The sequence below is a fragment of the Rutilus rutilus genome, assembly GCF_951802725.1.
Source record: "Rutilus rutilus genome assembly, chromosome: 13".
In the NCBI taxonomy this organism is placed as follows: Eukaryota; Metazoa; Chordata; class Actinopteri; order Cypriniformes; family Leuciscidae; genus Rutilus; species Rutilus rutilus.
Genome location: NC_140218.1, coordinates 32,639,574 through 32,660,132, shown reverse-complemented (window position 1 = coordinate 32,660,132; position 20,559 = coordinate 32,639,574). Strand labels below are relative to the sequence as shown.

General features: G+C 39.4%; 1 protein-coding gene across 4 annotated transcripts in view; it reads right to left on the bottom strand.

The window, feature by feature from the left end:
• Positions 1 to 20,325, bottom strand: part of utrn (utrophin) — a gene marked incomplete at its 3' end in the record, with an annotated part of 265,554 nt that extends 245,229 nt beyond the window's left edge. For all 4 annotated transcript variants that reach the window (XM_084428992.1, XM_084428995.1, XM_084428993.1 and 1 more), the window contains exons 1-2: positions 20,036 to 20,325; positions 12,308 to 12,474 (exon numbers count right to left, since the gene is read on the bottom strand). In XM_084428992.1, the coding sequence (XP_084285118.1) occupies positions 12,308 to 12,389 (82 nt within the window). In that variant the 5' untranslated portion in view covers positions 12,390 to 12,474; positions 20,036 to 20,325. The remainder of the gene's footprint in view (positions 1 to 12,307; positions 12,475 to 20,035) is intronic.
• Positions 20,326 to 20,559: the final 234 nt, after the last annotated feature.

Sequence of the window (20,559 nt, the reverse complement as noted above, 5' to 3'; positions counted from 1 at the left end):
GTTAATGTCAAGACCTGCTCATAATGTAGTTCAAACCAGTACACACACACAGAGAGAGAGAGAGAGAGAGAGAGAGAGAGAGAGAGAGAGAGAGAGAGAGAGAGAGAGAGAGAGAGAGAGAGAGAGAGAGAGAGAGAGAGAGAGAGAGAGAGAGAGAGAGAGAGAGAGAGAGAGAGAGAGAGAGAGAGAGAGAGAGAGAGAGAGAGAGAGAGAGATTACATATTACCCAAAGCAGAAGTTCAATCAAATCTGAAGTGTTCTCTACCAAGTTCACTGGCCTTTAGAACAAATTAACTCTGTGTGTGTGTGTGTGTGTGTGTGTGTGTGTGTGTGTGTGTGTGTGTGTGTGTGTGTAGAGAGAGAGAGAGAGAGAATGACTGTGTAATGAGTAATGTGTGTTGGTGGAACAGCCATTGGAAAACCGCAGTGAATCATTCCACATACCCCAACCTGTAGCCGTTCAGTGGATGTGAAATCACACACACACACACACGTTTCAAAACTTTATTTATATATTGTTATACTGTTATACAAATGAGGATGTCTCCAAAAGGAGGTTGTCAGGTTTAGCTCACTTCTGGGTACAGATGTGTCTCAAAAAAGTAGGTACACACACACACACACACACACACACACACACACAATCTCTCCATAATGACAGCTCTGAGTATATGAATATAGACTTTCCCTTTCTCAGCTCACCACACCCTCCTCAGATATTCACACACACACACACACATACGGGTGGTGACATCAGTTACCATGAGAGAACGCAGGAACGTTTTCTGCTATGTTTCCTTCCTTTCTTGTCTCTTCACTGCTTGCGCTCTTATTAGTGCTGTTTACCAAGTCTAACATCATTATTACAACTGCTCATACACATGGCAGTGGTTTGACCAAATCCTAAACCCAATCCTAACTTCAAGGCCTGTTCACACCAAGACGAATGTTCGGAGAAAATAATAAACATCTGGAGAAGATGGAGCAATATGGAGAAGTGTTCAACTCTCTTTCCCAACACTCAACCACTGTAGGCATAAACACACACTTTCAGGCATCTATACGCACTAAATGTTTACAGAAAATGACGGAGAGATGTCACAATTTCGCCAGTATATTGATTGTTTATGTTGCTACGGGTGTTGTGCAGCGATACACAGATCTGTTCGGTGAAGCGGTCATAACCATACTTTATGGTAAATAAATAAAACATGGCTAAATATTGCCCAAGCATCAGCATCAAGGACCATCCATTCTATAATAATATTTATTTCAAAATGAAGTGGCCACTGGATAGCTGCTTCCCTCTCAGTGTCAGATGAATAACACAATTCACTCTGAGGGTGTAAATCAGGTCTACATTTTTCACACGGTGACGTTTAGCATGGACACACACACACACACACACACACACACACACTCAAGATGGAGTTTAATGAGGCCCAAAACAATAGGCTGTGCTTCCTGCTTCTATTACTACTGTTTCCCATTCAATAATATCCTGAATACATCCTGGACACACACACACACACACACACACACAAACACACACACAAGCCGGCCAATGACAGCAGCAGAACAGAGAGAAAAAGAGAGGTGTGTGTGTGTGTGTGTGTGTGTGTGTGTGTGTGTGTGTGTGTGTGTGTAATGAGATCGCCTTGGGTGAATTTCCTTTATTTGCTTCCATGGTTTTCCACGGCTGAAGGTTTCAGGTGACACACAAACACATGGTGTCCGTTTCACAAGAACAATCTCAGGTAATAAGGTCACCGAACTCTCGGCAGGGTGTCAAAAGCACGATCCACTGGGTCAATCTTGCCCTTTACCCAGCATGCTCGGCAAAAAACCTCGAGTCAGATGGGAGACACTGAGATAGTCTGAGACATAAAGTTGCACTGAGAACTGTAAACTCACGTTGTGAGATATGAAGTCACAATCACCCTCTCCTTCGCTAGACATCCAACAGACACTAGTCTCACTTCCACACTTTCACGGAGTAATACGCAAGATGATTGATATGAAAGGACACACTGATGATTTGACAACACAGTGCTCAGTTGTCTCGCACAGTCCATTCAATGAGCGCTTGATGCCCATATCACACAAAATCTGAACGCTTCCCAAAAACTGGCAAGCTGTGATTTGATTGGCTAGTTTCAGTGGCTCTAGTTGTACAGGGTTTTACTAAAAAGTTAGCGGTATATTGAGTTGAAATGTATTTCCAGCACTTGCAAGGCAGCCCTGGTTTGATTTTAAATGAGTATTGCTATGCTATCTATTTTATGTTTTATTTTATTCATTTATACTATGAAATTTAAGATTGAAGCTCCATCACCAAGAACGATAACTATAACGATAAGTATAACAACAAAGTTTCAATAATCGCTCTAATTCTGTGAAACTCACACAGAGGAACAATATTGTTGGAATCACTTTCAGAACTATTTATTTTCCGGCTGATGAACGATAAAAACACTGACAGCCAATCAGAAGCCATCTTGCTTTAAAAGCTCAAGCATTCTAATATTTTTTTTTATAGTTTTTAGTGTGAATGGGCATTTATGTATAATGATATCTATAATGAGATCTATATTAGCATCCACACCTATGGACAATGTTGTTCTGTTTATTATAAGCATGCGCTGATGTCATGCAGCTTTAAATGCCTGAGCTCGTCGACTGGATTCTGATTGGCTGTCAACATTCATCAGCTGGAAAAAAAAAAAAAATCAGAAAGTGATTCCAGTGATTGTGTTGTTGTCGTTATAGTTGTGGTGTGAACTTCACTATTCTCATTGAATTAGAGTGATGATTTAATGGATAATGATTTTTTATATATATATATATATATATATATATATATATAATTTTTATAATTTACATTAATCGAATGTTTAGCATCAAAATTGACAGCGATGATGACATCATATCTGACATGCAATAAATCCAATCTGAATTCTTCTGACTGGTCTTTTTTCTTTGCATTTGTTAATAAATACAAATGTCTGACGGACAAGCCAGTTTGGTGTGATAAAGAAATGTCAGATCTGACGCTGCATTTCCTTTACCCACAACCACAACCTAAAACACAAACTTCCCTAAAACTTCACCCATATTCTTTTGCTGCCCTGCAGGCACCGGTATTTCCTTCAAGATATGTAAATCAGAGGAATCCAGGATGTAAAAACATACACAACTGTGGCTGGAAGCCTAATATGTCACTCAGACTGTCTCAGCAGTTTTTGGGCAGAATAATCTGCAAACCGGACCAGACCATCCAGACAGTCCGGGCCTAGTAAAGGCAGTGGAGCTGACAGACAGATCTGGCCATGAGCGCTGCTTATATAACACTTGGCTGCAGTAAAGGAACCGTCTCGCCTCGCTTTACAATACAGTGTGTGTGTGTGTGTGTGTGTGTGAGAGAGAGAGCAAGAATGTGAGTATATTTGGACGGGAGGACATAGATGAAAGAGAGAAACAGAGACGTGGAAGAAAAAACGTGTTAAACAGAGGAGAGCTTCAGCGTGTGTGTGTGTGTGTGTGTGTGTGTGTGTGTGTGTGTGTGTGTGTGTGTGTGCGAAGCCCCTGTGTGAGCTGGCAGAGCTTCCGACCTGTGCAGAGAACAAATTAGTCCAGACAAATTAGAGTAGAGAGAATGTGCCCACACCAGAAATACATTACCCAGCATGCTTCGGGAAACAACCATCTACACTAGCATTCCTTTCTGAAAGAAATTCATACTTTTATTCAGCAAGGATTCAATAAATTGATCAAAAATGGCAGTAAAGACATTTATAATGTCACAAAAATCCTTGTGAACTTTATTTTCCTTGATTAACATTGATGATCATAATAATCAGAAATGTTTCTTGAGCATCAAATCCTCATATTAGAATGATTTCTGAAGGATAATACATCCTTACGCATCGCTTTCTGCCAGGACTTTTACGTGCTTTTCCCAAATTGTTCCCAAAGTGACGTCGACGTCCGGGTTAGCGGTAGCATTAGCCGTCAGGCAAGTGTTATTTAAATAAACTCCTGATGTACTTACAAACTTTCCAATGCCTCGTTTTATGAGTACAGAACCTGTTTGTACTACTGTAGAAGTTTGGTACCATTCTGGGCATTATTAGTGGGGTATTTTACGAGATACATCCTTGGATCCATTAGCGCCTGCACTAAGCCATCCGGCTGATATCTCTAATAAGCTGTTTGGCTCGAGGTCATGGTGCAAAGGACCCTAGGTTGATTTTACTCCGAACCGTCCCTTTAAGCACATTTAGGCCATCCTTAAAAATATTCTTGTTTGCCGTAACCCGACCAACCCTGTCAATTTAGTACCGACCCAATTATTTATTTATTTTCCCTTTCAGTCCGACCGACTTGCCGGTTGTAAACTTGCGTTAAGACCGACCGATTTTTTTTTTAACTCTTCAAACAACTAATACAAATGCAATAAAATAATATTAGTTATTAAGTATTGTTAATATAAATTGCCTAGACCATAAGCTACGTTCTTTCTTTTAAATAAAAACCCGTGGCGCGTCATCTATGATTATGTTTACACCATTGGTTAACCGTTAACGCATGTCACACTACTGCCTGCAAGCTGAGTTTGCTTCGTTTCATTCACTGTCAATGGTTCGCGCTTGGTAATGATGGCTGCGGCTTTACTCTAAAGATTATTTCATTTTTATATGTTGTTGAATATGGTTTATTAAAAAATAAACATGCGAGAGCGTGTTATAGGCTATATGTCATGTTTTAGTCAGATATGACGACGCTACTGCAACACGCATCACCGCAGATGAGAAGCTGAGCATCAACGTGCAAACTATCGCAAATCAAAGTGAAAGTAAGTCGCTGACGCTTAACACACAATCATCATCATTAAATGTAAAGAAACGAAATGATCTTACCAGGGCTGTTTCCACTTTCTCTTATTGCGGGCTTTGATTCAGAAATTTTAGCTGATGATAAATAAAATAATGTAGTCATAACTGTTGCTTTCGGTGACGTGCACTCCATTAAATCTACATATAGCGGTAATTGAAGATCGGATTTATATCCGCAAAAAAACAACACACATTTAGCCTATGTAACCAGGTGTAAATGGAATCGTTTTGATAAATCAGATTGCAATCCGATCTGAGAAAACGCATGAAGTGGCCTGGACTGGTGTAAACAGCCCTTAGACATAGGTGAAAAATGTCACCTAATGTCACCCGACCCTGATTTTTTTTTTTTAAATGAAAAAATATATACTTTTTTATATTATTTTTTTTATATATAAAAAAATATAGACCGACCTACCGACCCTTTTTTTCTTTTTTTTTGCTGTTACTGCAAACCAAAATATTTTTAAGGATGGCCTTATTTGTTTATTTGCTCTATAACAGGCAAACTGGCCTAAAACAAAAAATATCTGTAGCCGTTTGAAATTAGAGGCAACCACTGAATTTAATCATGATCCAAACAAGGATGCTACACACATGTAGCATGAACAGATGTTTTTTATTTAAACTAGATTGTATAATTTCAAGATTTACAGCAAAAAAAAACGAATGGTCTTTCAGAAATTATGCTACATAAAACACCTGCACAAAACCAAAACAGCAGATTGACTGAATGAAAATGCAAATTCGCTCTCTGCCAGTAGGTGGTGCTTATGAAACAGCAGAGGTTTGGGTACCGCTGCACACAAAGCATAAACACTACTTTATACTGAGGTACGAGGAAAAGAAAATGCCATCGAACTTTTCTAAAGACAGTCAGTTCCCTTCAGAGATACATTCATATGAACGCAAATCCAATATTTATATTTTTCTTCCTATATTTCGAGCATGGCTTCGAGCACAGTGTTCTATGAAAGCTTGTTTCGGCCATAGAATTAAAACAAATATATACACTCACCTAAAGGATTATTAGGAACACCATACTAATACTGTGTTTGACCCTCTTTCGCCTTCAGAACTGCCTTAATTCTACGTGGCATTGATTCAACAAGGTGCTGAAAGCATTCTTTAGAAATGTTGGCCCATATTGATAGGATAGCATCTTGCAGTTGATGCAGATTTGTGGGATGCACATCCAGGGCACGAAGCTCCCGTTCCACCACATCCCAAAGATGCTCTATTGGGTTGAGATCTGGTGACTGTGGGGGCCATTTTAGTACAGTGAACTCATTGTCATGTTCAAGAAACCAATTTGAAATGATTCGAGCTTTGTGACATGGTGCATTATCCTGCTGGAAGTAGCCATCAGAGGATGGGTACATGGTGGTCATAAAGGGATGGACATGGTCAGAAACAATGCTCAGGTAGGCCGTGGCATTTAAACGATGCCCAATTGGCACTAAGGGGCCTAAAGTGTGCCAAGAAAACATCCCCCACACCATTACACCACCACCACCAGCCTGCACAGTGGTAACAAGGCATGATGGATCCATGTTCTCATTCTGTTTACGCCAAATTCTGACTCTACCATCTGAATGTCTCAACAGAAATCGAGACTCATCAGACCAGGCAACATTTTTCCAGTCTTCAACTGTCCAATTTTGGTGAGCTCGTGCAAATTGTAGCCTCTTTTTCCTATTTGTAGTGGAGATGAGTGGTACCCGGTGGGGTCTTCTGCTGTTGTAGCCCATCCGCCTCAAGGTTGTGCGTGTTGTGGCTTCACAAATGCTTTGCTGCATACCTCGGTTGTAACGAGTGGTTATTTCAGTCAAAGTTGCTCTTCTATCAGCTTGAATCAGTCGGCCCATTCTCCTCTGACCTCTAGCATCAACAAGGCATTTTCGCCCACAGGACTGCCGCATACTGGATGTTTTTCCCTTTTCACACCATTCTTTGTAAACCCTAGAAATGGTTGTGCGTGAAAATCCCAGTAACTGAGCAGATTGTGATAATACTCAGACCGGCCCGTCTGGCACCAACAACCATGTCACGCTCAAAATGGCTTAAATCACCTTTCTTTCCCATTCTGACATTCAGTTTGGAGTTCAGGCGATTGTCTTGACCAGGACCACACCCCTAAATGCATTGAAGCAACTGCCATGTGATTGGTTGATTAGATAATTGCATTAATGAGAAATTGAACAGGTGTTCCTAATAATCCTTTAGGTGAGTGTATAAAAGATAATTGCAACTTTTTATCACAGAATTCTGCCTTTTTTCTCAGAATTGCGAGATATAAACTGAGGAAAAGTCAGAATTGTGACATAAAAAAATAAATAATAATAATTATTATTATTCTGCGACGGGAATATAGTGTTCTCTCTTCAGCATGTCCCGTCTCTGGCCTGTGTTAACGTCCCAGTAGAGACCAGCCACACAAAAAAAAACATTCGGTCAACTGATGCATCTCTAATAGTTTGTTCTGTTTTCATGAGACATTTAGGTTGATTTATTAGAAACAGATTATACCAAAATATTAGACCGGTGTGGTCAAACAAAACTATTTCATAACTGAAAATCAGTGTTGCTCTACAACCATTGCTACAGGTAAAACACCTGAAAAATATGGGAGAAAATGTTTGTAAACCTTTTGATCAGAATTTCTGTTTGTCCAAAAGTAATAAGCACTACTTATTTTGCATCATAACTCAGAAAACCAAGTGGAAATACAGATCTGCTCACTGATATTGATTTGACTGATACTAACAAGAGTTTTCCTGTAAGGAAAGGATTTTTCCTGACACCACAAGCCAAGCCAAAAACCAGTGATTAGTTGATTAGTTAGTTCAACGTGGCTTGTTGTAAAAATGACTGGGTTTCCAGGCGGACTGGTAAAACCTGTGCAATCTGACGAAGGAAGTTGCATAAAGTCTGTCAGCTTTCCAGACTGAGAAAGAACTTCCCTTTTGTGTGTGCAATACGCAGTCGGTCACTGGACAGTCATCAGTGACTAGTTGATAATTAAACTAAAATCTTACCCATAACAGTGGCATTGACCTAGAAACCTTACCAGAAAACCCTGAATCCAACACACACACATTAAACATCATCACACAAACAAGCTGTTAATAGCTACAGAATGAACAATGCTGGTCAAATCAAAATGCAGCAGTGCTCTATTAAACACTCATGCAAAATGTGCAAAAATTTACTTTTAAGGCTTGTCACTGGGGCAGTACCCTTAAAAGGACATCTTTGTACCTCATCTACCCCTAAAAGGTTCATAGTAGTACCTTAAGGGTACATGTTACCCTGCTAGTAGGCACATTTTAGCAAAGTTGACAAGCTGTTGTACAGTTTTTCTGGTTTTCAGAGGAGTCTCAGGGTTACAGTTACTAAAGGACACTGACCTCTGTTTCATAACAGAGGAAAAGCTCCATTAATTAAGTTGCTGATTTCTTTGTTCCTCAGAAATCAGCTTGATTTCTTGTTTTGGCTTTTCCATGAGTGCAATTTCACAGGATGTAGTTTTACAAGGACTTCCTGTTCTCTCGTGTGTGTGTGTGTGTGTGAGATTTAAAAGAGAAAGTTCAAAAAGAATGTGTGTGAGAGACAGAGATCGTGTGTGTGTGTGTGTGTGTGTGTGTGTGTGTGTGTAAACTGATCCCTAATGAAGAAGTAGGAAAGCATCAGGCCCAGTGACTGCATAGTAAACACCATGGGCCCTATTTTAAGGATCTAAGCTCATGGTCTAAAGCGCATGGCACAAATGCACTTAGGTCATCCGAATCCACTTCTGCTAGTTTAACGACAGGAAAAATGGTCGTCGCACACCCAGCGCATGGTCTACAATAGGGCTGCACGATTTGGGGAAAATGTCATATTGCGATAATTGAGGTCAATATTGCGATTGCGATATGCGATATAATACACAAATGGTTTCATGTGTCAACTTGCTTGGTTCTCAAGGAAAATAAATGCACACACAGATTAGTGATAATCTGCCTAAAGAAAAAAGTTATTTTGTCAAGAGCAGTGAGTGTTTTTCTCTGTTCCCTTTGTTCTTTGATTAACTTTAGGGACAGATATAATTAGTGGCTACTGTGTACTGTCCCTTTAAGACCAGCCGCTGCTGTCAGAGACGCGGATCTCACACGCGCCTCATTCTCTCACGAGTCACAACTCTTCACGTTCATCATAAGACTACTCTTATGTTATGAAGATACTCGACAAAACGACATTTTGGCATAATTGTGTGTGTTATTGTTCGTTCAAGCTCGAAAGAGAACTGTATTCTGGCATGCTGTTTTGTGCGCACGCATGATATTAGTGTGAGTCTTTCTGTGTGTCACAGTCAGGACATTCACAGGCAGCGAGCTCTTTTTTGTCTTATGAATGGTTTAAGCATTTGCATGAATAAGAGAGCGGGATCATGTAACACTAGCCAAAGGATGCCAAAAATTAACAGATGCTGCGTTAATTGCGTTACCAGCGCTAATTTGTTTATTTAATATAAAATTGCAGCATTTTGCGTCATATAATCACGTAGGCTTGACATCGCGATTGCGATTGCGATATGATTAATCGTGCAGCACTAGTCTACAAGGGTTGTCCCTATTCTCTTAATGAGTAATGGGTGTGTTTTGGGCGTAACGTGTAATCTCCCATTCCCTTGAAAAGCCAGTTGCGCTCACAACATGGCGGATTCGCTATTTACACGGAGGAATCGGCAAGTGTAAAGAGTGAACGCTTCTCTAGCGAGGAAACGGATCTGCTCGTGTGTGAGGTTAAAGCAGACCATCTATGCATTTGCTGTTTAAATAACGTGGCGCAGGACGTGAAAATGATAATCGCGTCAGGCTGAAACTAGCAAAACACACTTGTGTTGCGCCTGGCGCTGCATTGTGCTGAGTGTGTGATAGAGCCCATAATATTTAGTTGGTAATTTCTAAAGTTATCTATAGTTTAATGTCTTTGGCCAAATATGCGATGATTGACAGTGATAATAACCATAGCAATGCCAGAATAGATCTGCGCATTAAGTCTTAGGGCCCTATTTTAACGATCTGAAACGCAAGTGTCAAAGCGCAAGTAACTTTAATATGTTTTTAGGGACGTATCCCAGACTTTATATCGTATATCGGCTTTTTATTACTACTACCCTGCTCTCAAAGATTTCTGCATTAGCAATGGCCATCAAAAAAAAATCAGCATAAGGTTAAATTCATCACCGGACACACCTTCATCACAGTGTTAATGATTGCTGTCGCTCACGCTGCTGGAAATCACCTGTTCTCATAGCAACAATATCTGTAACAACACAGTTTATCACACATAAGATCCTTTCCTTCAGACACACGTTCACTTTACTCATACTGACCATACTTCAGTTGTGACAATCTCACAGTTCACTGAACTATAGTTAATCATTATTCCTCCAAAAAAAACATAAACATAAGAGTTTCACGGTTCAAACTGACCTGAGGGATTTTATTAAAAGTCTCCTCATGACAAAAATCACATGATTCAATTAATATTCCAAATCAAAACAAACAAAACAAGGCCTTACTTTAGCTGGCGGAAAACACACAAAAAAAAAAAACACGTGACTATCTCTCCCTCTACAACATTTTCCCTGGCCGCTCCAACCCAAGAAAACATAACTTTTGCCCGTTACTAGGAGACCAGAATCCTTACAGAAAGAAAGGCATTGTGGTCTGGAAAGTCAAGCGCTGTAAATCCACTGCCACAGTGAAATTCCAACATTCCCAGAGAGAGAGAGAGAGAGAGAGAGAGAGAGAGAGAGAGAGAGAATACCTGACAGGAGACCACAGTCTGTAACCGTTAACACATATCCTGCAAAGCAAAACACAGACATCCTGGGCTCTTCCTTTTATTCCAGTCTTTAAAGTCGCCCCTAAATCAAAATTCACAATTCTTGTTTTTTGTGGAATACATGTGCACCGTAATCTTTAATCAAAGTAACTTCCCCTCCCTCTTGCAGCTCATCTCTTCTCTTCTCTGATGATGCGTTTACTGGCGAGAGGGCGGGACTATAACCTGTCACTCACATGAGATCCACCAATAGCAAACCACAACCATTCAATCAATTCCCCACGGACAAAATCAAGCCCCGCCCTCCATTTGTTCTTGTTCCAGAAGCCGTTTCACTCGCATATACGTCACAATAGGAAAGAAAAGGCTATCGCAACTTCTGTTTCATGCTGGCTTAAATGTTGTAAAGTTCATCAATTATGAATTCAATTTCAGCTATAAAACAACTCTACAGAAGGCAAAAGTATCATTATTTTGCTCAAGTCAGTTCAATGTTTATTCCTTGGTTGGTTGAGATTTCCAACAAAACAAAACAAAAAAGCTACATAGACAGAATCAGACAAATAACTGGCCATTAGGGGTGTGACGGTACATGTTTTAGTCCTGAACTGTCAGGGTACAGACGTCACGGTTCGGTGCATACAGTCAGATGATGAAAGCAGTCAGTCACAGGCGATCCACACTACAATCCAGAAGGGGGCGCTCACGGTAATGCAACACTGTTTTCTAACCACCAAAACAGGAAGAAGAGCAGAAGAAGAAGAGTTGATCTACGGTTCAGATGGCACGCAAGAGCTTGCTAGTAGCCGAAACGCTGAGTTGCAAATAATTTTTGTGACGCGCTCCATTAACTTCACGGAAAGGAAACCTGGACGGCAGAAAGCAGCATCCTGATTGTTTTCTTAATTTTACAAAAGCACAATGTTTTGTTTTCATTGTGAGTAAGAGTTAACAGTTTCGAATTATGTCTTACTCTTATCTGTATGACCTTAAATTATGGCGTATTTTAAGTTGTTTCCACTGTTATAATGAGACAAAATCAGTTGGCATTGTGCCGATGTGTGTGGTGACTCGTGATGAAATATGCGTGTCCTGGAAACGGGAATCCTCAGGAGCCGCTTCACTCGCCGTCTCCTCGAGGAAAGGTGAAGCAGACTCAGATGTAGATGGCTCTTTTTCTCCTTCTCGCTCATCTTTCCGTGATTTCTTGAAAAAGTGTAATATTGCATCCCATCATTGTCACCGCATGTTAATGAACTCTCACGCGCAAACAAGATGAGAGTGTAGGCTACGCACAACACGTTAATCAAACCAATACGTGTGAAAACAGTCGTTGCATTTTTACCGCAATCAATCTATCAATTAGAGAAACAAATCAACAATCCCTTCATTTTTTATTTTAAACAATCCAGAATCTGGGGGGGAGGCCGGACATCGTATCGAACTGTGACCCCGAAATACCGAACCGTGACTTCAGTGTCCCGTTACACCCCTACTGGCCATGCTGTACTACCTACCTAGTAATAGTGAAAAGGCAGCTCAACAACACTTTGCTCTGCAGGTAATCTCAGTCTCACCTGATCTCCATTTGATGATGTCGGTGAACTGGTTGTTGTCTCCGCCCTCCGAGGCCTCTGACAGCGTGCCCACGCTAGCCATCTTCCTTCTCAGGAGTCACGGGTACGTCTGACACGCTCGAGTAGAAGTCCGGCTGTCCTTTACATGTACAGCCCACTGACAATCCCTGCAACAGAGCGGGATATGGGGATCAGCCCGAGCTCAAGGCAGTGCGCTGTGGAGAACCCTTTGAAATCCAATACTAGTATATTGTAGTCACGTGACCTCATTAAGTTACATCTTTAATTCAGAAGGTAGTCATTATCTCAGAGGGGGAAAAACTTGTCCATTTGGTTTCCAAGCAATTTTGTGAAAAATATCTTAAAGTCCCCCTGTAGTCAATCATTTTATCCCTTAAAACTCATCTTAAAAAAAAAAAAATTGTCATGCTTTAAAATAGCTTGAATGTAATTCGACACCCTTGCCTTATTTAGCATACGCAGTTCTATGAATATGCAGATGAGCCCCGCCTCCACTCACTCACTCAGCTCAGAGATCCACTGGTTGACGATCACACGTTGATCTGATTGGTTACAAGGTAGTTTGTGACGTCAGAAACACCAGCGATTTCAAAGCGTGTTTTTGAGACTGTCTTTGGTTCACTGCAGTTTTAAGGAGAAAACACTCAGCAATGCTGTCGACTTATGAATTTACACATGGTTTGTCTTAAAGCATATTAAAAAACACCACATAGACATATAAACAACATTAAAAACTTGACTTTCACCACAGGGGGACTTTAAATGTATTTAAGACTCCATTGTGGGATTCATCAGCAAATGTAGTTAGTAGGCCGTTCCATGAATACAGGATATCCACATACTGTGCAATATAGGCTTACATACTGCATAATGCTCTTTGAAATGTTTACACAAACCACAGGAGAGGGGGGTAACCATGTGACCTTACTTTTCTGAACGAGTGCAAAGCTCTGTGGGGGAGCTGGAAAGAACAGAGCCGGGAGAGGCCATGGCGTTTCTTTCCCAATCAAGTGAAACGGTTTCAACATGGGCGTACGAACTCTTCTAGGACTTGCAGAAAGTGGGAAGAGGAGCGAACATAGACTGTTCAGCAACTGCAGGGATGTCATGGCTTTGAGTGGATGTGGATCGGTGTGGAGTGTGGAGAGTGTTGAGCAATCCTACGGCATTACCAATCCAGTCCCAAAAACAAGCATGATCTTATTGATGAAAACCTGTTTTCTTGTGCAAGTGTGAACTACTTTGAGTTCTCACTTTGACTCTTTACATCAACACCTCATTCTGAATCGAACTGTAATTGTTATACTGATTCAGATTCTGACTCTCAGCAATTCTATACCTCATTCTAATTCATATTCTGTTTCTAATATCATTTAAATTGATTATAACTTTCTGATTCTAATTCTTATGCCAACTTAAATTCTGATTTGAATTATAATTCTTATACGGATTCAAATTCAGATTCTATACCTCATTCAAACTTAAATTCCTGGTTTTGATTTTAATTCTTAGTGATTCAAATCCTGATTCTCACCAATTCTGTTTTTCATTCTAATTCTGACTATTTAAATTCTTATTATATTTTCCTCATGCTAATTATGATGCCAACTAAAATTCTGAATGTAATTGTTATTCTTACACCGAATCAAAATTCTAGCAGCTAATTGGTTTGTGTTTCAGGGCTCTACAGTGCGCCCATTTCACTCGCATATGCGAGTAAATATTTCGGCGTGCGAACGTGAAAAAATATTAGGGCGCACTCGTGCGAGTGACACAGCATTTTTCTATAGAAACAGCTGCAAATACATCATCATGAGGAGGGGCAGAGTAGGACACTATATTACCGGTAGAGGTGGGCGGATCGATCCTAAAATATCGATACTTCGATACTGACGTGGTATCGAAAAGGATCGATCCTCACATAAAAATATCGATCCAAATGTGTGTTTTTTTTCCCAGTAATTTTTATTAATTTAGCACGCAATTCAGTGCATAAAATAAGCTTCTAAGTGGAAAAATAAGGGAATGTTAGCGGATAATTGTGTAGGATAGAACTTTTTCTCCTAGTCATCTGGATACAAGACGAAACCAATCAATCACAGAGAGCGTTCGATGCTGGTGCTTCGCTGAGCTCACAGGCACGTTTGGGAAACGAAGCCTTGCTTAGATGACAGAGAAACAATCGGGAGTTATTTTGCAATAAACAAAGCAAAAGTGTATATAACGGTTCAAAATGTTGAGGACAGTAAGATTTTTTTTAATGAAATTAATATTTTTATTCAACAAGGATCGATGCATTAAATTGATCAAAAGTGACAGTCAAGGGTTTTTCACTGTTAAAAAAAAACTACTTCATATAAATGCTGTTCTTTCAACTTGGTTCATCAAATAATTCTGCATCATGGTTTCCACAAAAAAAATATGAAACTGTTTTCAACATTGATAAGAAATGTTTTCTGAGCTGTAAATCACATATTAAAATTAATTATCATCATAACTGGAGTAATGATGCCGAAAATTACGCTTTGATCAATTGAATAAATTACAGTTTAGTATGACATAGAAAACAGATAGCCTATGTTAAATTGTAATATTACAGTTTTTACTGTATTTTTGATCAAATAAATGCAGAAGAGAAGAAAAAATCTTACAGACCCCAAACTTTTGAACAGTAGGCTAGTGTACAATAGTACTTTTACTATAATTAGGGTAGTTTTGTGAGTTGAGAGCACAAATCACAAAATATTTAGTAGTCATGAAAACGTTTTCAGATTTAGCATATTAATGATGCATTCACCTCATAAATCATGACACACTGCTCTAGCACAGGAAAGTGCATACAAGTTCAAGTGCATGCTTTTAAAATTAAAAAGTATTGGTATCGGTATCGATATCGGCGATACTGGCCCTGTATTTACTTGGTATCGGATCGATACCAAAATTTGGAGTATCGCCCTCCTCTAATTACCGGGAGATCAGTCATTTAGGCCTAAATCTTCAGTAGCTAGTCTGTAGCCTCATAAAAAAAAACTACAGTGCCCACACACGAACTATTTTAGGGCCCTATAATTTCCGCAATCGCGGAATTGGCAAATTAACGCGGAATCTAGTGTCAACGCGGAATTTTACATATTTGGAATAAAATTCTGTTTTTGTGAGGGAGAAAAACGTATGTCTGAGGAAAATCGCATATTACTGAAAGAACGAGCAGAGAGAGAGGCCCGGTCGCGCGCGCGTCTTCAAACTGTCTTGCTCTCTCTCTCACTCCCTCGCGCTTATTAATCTAAATCAATTGAGAATTGACACAATGGTAAAAGATCGGAAGAACGAGGTTTCACGTGGAGCATTCGGATATTTTTTTTTCCTGAATTAGGCTACCGCTGTGTGTCAATTGTGCAAAAAAAAAAAAAAAAAAAAAAAAAAAAAAAACTTTTTTACCTTTCCTTCTTCTCTGAAAAGCGTCCCGCCCATTCAGCTGACATAAAAAACACTTTCAATAAACTAAACAAATCCTATCCAATGATAAAATGTTTTCTGTGTTGACAAATCTTGTGCGATGTCCTATAACTGCCGGGATAATCACACAACGCGTACAAGTCTGCTAATGATACGTCCGCGATTCGCGAACTAATGACTCCTTTGAACCGATTCACTTTAATGAATGAACAACTGATCTGTCCAACACTGAATCGGTTCGGTGTATAACAAAATCGGTAACACTTTACAATAAGGTTCCATTTATTAAACTCCAGTTAACTAGATCAGTTAACATTAACTATTAATAAACTGCACTTCTACAGCATTTATTAATCTTTATTAATGTTAATTTCACCATTTAGTAGCCTACATTATTTAAATGAAAAGTTGTATTTGTTAACATTAGTTAGCTTAATGCACTGTGTGAAGTAACATTAAAAATACAGGGTTAGGGTTAACTAAGATTAACAAAGATGAATAAATACAGTAACAAATGTATTGCTCGTGGTTCATGTTAGTTAGCCTAATACATTCACTAATGTAAACAAACCAAACCACATTTAACATCTCTTAAAGGGATACTCCACTTTTTTCGGAAATAAGCTCATTTTACATCTCCCCCAGAGTTAAACAGTTGAGTTTTACCGTTTTAGAATCCATTCAGCCGAACTCCGGTTCTGACGGTACCACTTTTAGCATAGCTTAGCACAGATCATTGATTCTGATGAGTCCAGTAGCATTTCTTTCAAAATGACCAAAGAGTTTCAATATTTTTCCTATTTAAAACTTGACTCTTCTGTAGTTAAACCGTGTACTAAGATCGACGGAAAATGAAAAGTTGCGATTTTCTAAGCCTATGTGGCTAGGAACTACTCTCATTCCAGCGTAATAATCAAGGAACTGTGCGGCTGTACCATGGGTGCAGCAGGCGTAATGATATGACGCAGCGCCTGAAAATAGTCCCCAGCTCGGTAACTTCTTCCAACGTGACCGGGACTAAGTTTGTCTAACCTATTAGACCTATTTTCAGGCGCTGCGTCATATCATTACGCCTGCTGCACTCATGGTACAGCCGCACAGTTCCTTGATTATTACGCCGGAATGAGAGTATAGTTCCTAGCCATATAGGCTTAGAAAATCGCAACTTTTCATTTTCCGTCGATCTTAGTACACGGTTTAACTACAGAAGAGTCAAGTTTTAAATAGGAAAAATATTGAAACTCTTTGGTCATTTTGAAAGAAATGCTACTGGACTCATCAGAATCAATGATCTGTGCTAAGCTATGCTAAAAGTGGTACCGTCAGACCCGGAGTTCGGCTGAATGGATTCTAAAACGGTAAAACTCAACTGTTTAACTCTGGGGGAGATGTAAAATGAGCATATTTCCGAAAAAAGTGGAGTATCCCTTTAAAATGAGAATTTTGTTTGTTACCTCAATAAATTTAGGGTCATTCCTATTTTATTTGTGTACATTTTAATCATTAACATTAAAAACACTCTTTTTACGACTAAAATTACAGTAAAAAAAAAAAAAAAAAAACTGAATTCCCAAAAATTAAAACGGAAAAAACGGAATTTGCAAAAATTAAAACGGAAAAAAAGGAATTTGGGAAAAAATAAAACGGATGTGGCGGACAGGCTACAAAGCTTGGCCAAGTGACACAGACATGATCTTCATTTCAGATAAAATGTGAAACATACATAGGGCCTACATACAATGATAAATGAAATCTACATGACGATAAAATAGAATTAAATTAAAATCTTTTGTTTGAAAGTTTTGGTCTGATGTTCTTAACCTTACAATGAGCATTGCAAATTTAATTGTTGAATAATTCTAATAATAAAACTATAATGATAAACTTATACAACAAAAATGACTGTGCCCCCAAATATTTGTCTGTGCTCCTACATTTCTTTATTTAGGCGCACCAGTGCTCCTTGTTCAAAAAGTAAGTGTAGAGCCCTGTGTTTATAATTATTCTAATTCTTACTAATTCCATTTCTTATTCTAATTTAGGATTCCAATAACTATTTAAGTTCAGATTCTAATTCACATTTATTTATAAACTATAAGGTTTGATTTGATTCTATTTTTTACCTTACAAAAAAAAATAGTAAGGTTTTATTTTTTGATTTAAAGATTTTTTTTTTTTCAATACTTGGAAAAAAAAGTCAAGTGAGAAAAGTCCAACTTGTAATTTGAACTTGCAACTTCCATGAAAACGTTCATTTACACGACAACAGCGTTTTGAGGGCCTGAAAACGGGTTTCAAAGTGCACATTTTTAAAACGATACCGTTATCGTCTCCATGTAAACAACAAAAACACGAAGTTGTGAAAACGGTGACGTCATGCACATGCGTATTACATATTCAGTCTATAGGCGTGCAGTGACATCGCCACCTACTGGCCTGGCATGAATAATCCAGCATTTTTAGTTGTTTTTCTGAATCCGTGTAAACGGGGATCGTTTTGACTACGGTGTCGTCTGTACGTGGAAAACGCGAAGGAAAAGCTTTTCCGGCGTTTTTAGTACATCGTTATTGCGTAAACGGTACCCTCTGATAATGCAACTCAAACCGATTTATGGCACTGCAGAATACGATGAATATTTCATTACTTCAAAAGTTACATTAAAAATGATAGTATTAAATGATGATTAAAACACCTGGTCCTCAAACTGGGCAGTGCAAGTCATGACAGTGGTATCTAAGGTTGACCTAAATCTACAGTGAGATCAACAGAGCAGGGAAAAACATCGGCCCTACGGCACCAACCGGCAGATGCACAATCAGGAGTGAGATGTTATCACCACATTCAGCACCCCATACCAGAGAACACCAGGTCCTGTGTGTGTGTGTGTGTGTGTGTGTGTGTGTGTGTGTGTGTGTGTGTGTGTGTGTGTGTGTGTGTGTGTGTGTGTGTGTGTGTGTGTGTGTGTGTATAGGACAAGTTGTAACAGGAGCTGTCACCCAGCCAAACAGGTGACCACGCATTCATTCTGTAGCTCCCCCTACATTCCTTCCCTCAAAACACGCTCGCTGGGAACTGGTCAGGTCCACCACCAGCAGACTCTCAGAAAACAGCTCTCAGAGCAGCTGATGGACATGATGACGTCACCCATCATCAGTAATGAGGTAATGAGCAGGAATGTCGAGAGTCGCTGGAGAGAATAGAAACCAAACTCCCTCTGACAATTTACAGCACGCCTTGTCCAAGAAAGGCCGTGCTTCAGCTTCATAAATGTGTTGGCATGCAGCGATACTGGATGACGCAAACCTCTATCTTTAGATTCCTGCAAAGAAAACTTTGTGCCCCCATTTTCTCAACTTCCATCCCACCTAAAGCCTGCTTATGACTTGAAATAGCCAAAAACCTTGAATGTGCATGCATGCATGATAATACAAACTAGATGAAGTAGTCAATAGCTAGAATAATGTGTGCTCTGGATTTTTTTTAAAAGGCAACACCAGGAGAAAAATGCCATTTTTAGAGGAAAAGCATGTGCCAAGTTGATACCTGCACGAACCAGACCATATTAACAACTCAAACGAACCCCCCAAAAAACCATAACACTGACCCTAAAAGACATTAACTTTAATAAATGACTAATCTCAAACAACCTTAACCTTGAAAAGAGCACAAACTAAACCTACACAACTTTAATCAACTCAACTAACTCTAGCCAAGCCTAACACTAACTAAAATCTTACTTTGCTGCCTTAAATTAAGTACAATCAACTTGGATGTTTAAGTCATTTCAACTTAAATTCCATTAAACTGACTTTAAAAAAATGACATAACATAAAAACTTTTTAAACTTATTTTGATGAGTTAAAACAATGTAAAAACATATGTTGTCACAACATTTCGATCATATATTTTTTTACAGTACATAACTGTGACCCTAACTAAACCCAAACCACTCTACCAAGCAAACACTAACTCAAAATCTAACTTTACCTCTTGCAATCCACGATAGTTTAAGTTTTCCTACAGTGCTTCTAGAAACTGTAGGTCAGACAGACCATGAGAGAAACCAAAAGAGCAAATAAGACTCAAGAGACACTTACAACATTTCACAGACGCTTAGCCTTCATTCATCTGTGTGTTTATTTATTTGGTTTAACTTGTTTAGGTCATTTGGTCAGCCGTGTTCAGACGCTCATAATTCAACAAACATTTCAAAGTTTTGCGAACATGATTTTAAAAGCAGCGGCTCTCACCTTCGCGTGATGAATCTCTCTCAATGCAGTGCAGTGACTTTATATCATTGAGTAAATAATGAATCATTGACTGTTATTAGGGCATGTTCAGCGCTCCACACTGCCAACTCGTCTAATGCTCCAGATCTTTCACGGGAGATTCACAACTCCATCCAGAAAACATCCCAAGTTATCCAACTCGATTGTTTTGGCGCTCCGGGAGTTTTTCACTCCGCCACAAAGTTTCCTTTCCTCATGAATAACAAAAGGAGAGTTGCAGCGCGTCCCGAGCCACTCCACGAGCTCCGCCCACGCGCATAGCAGGAATGATGGACACGTGACGTCACGAGGCGCGCGAGCTCCAGGCGTGCTGGGTTGAATGACGAGCGCGTCCCCGTGTGGAATAGTGTGGACGCGCTCGTCATTCACGTCAGTGTACAGCACTAAACGCTGCTGTTTTGCATTTCAGGTTACATCTTTCTACTTTTTCTACAGTTTAAGAAATTCTATGAATATATTTTTAGAAACTTTATAGGCCTAAAATG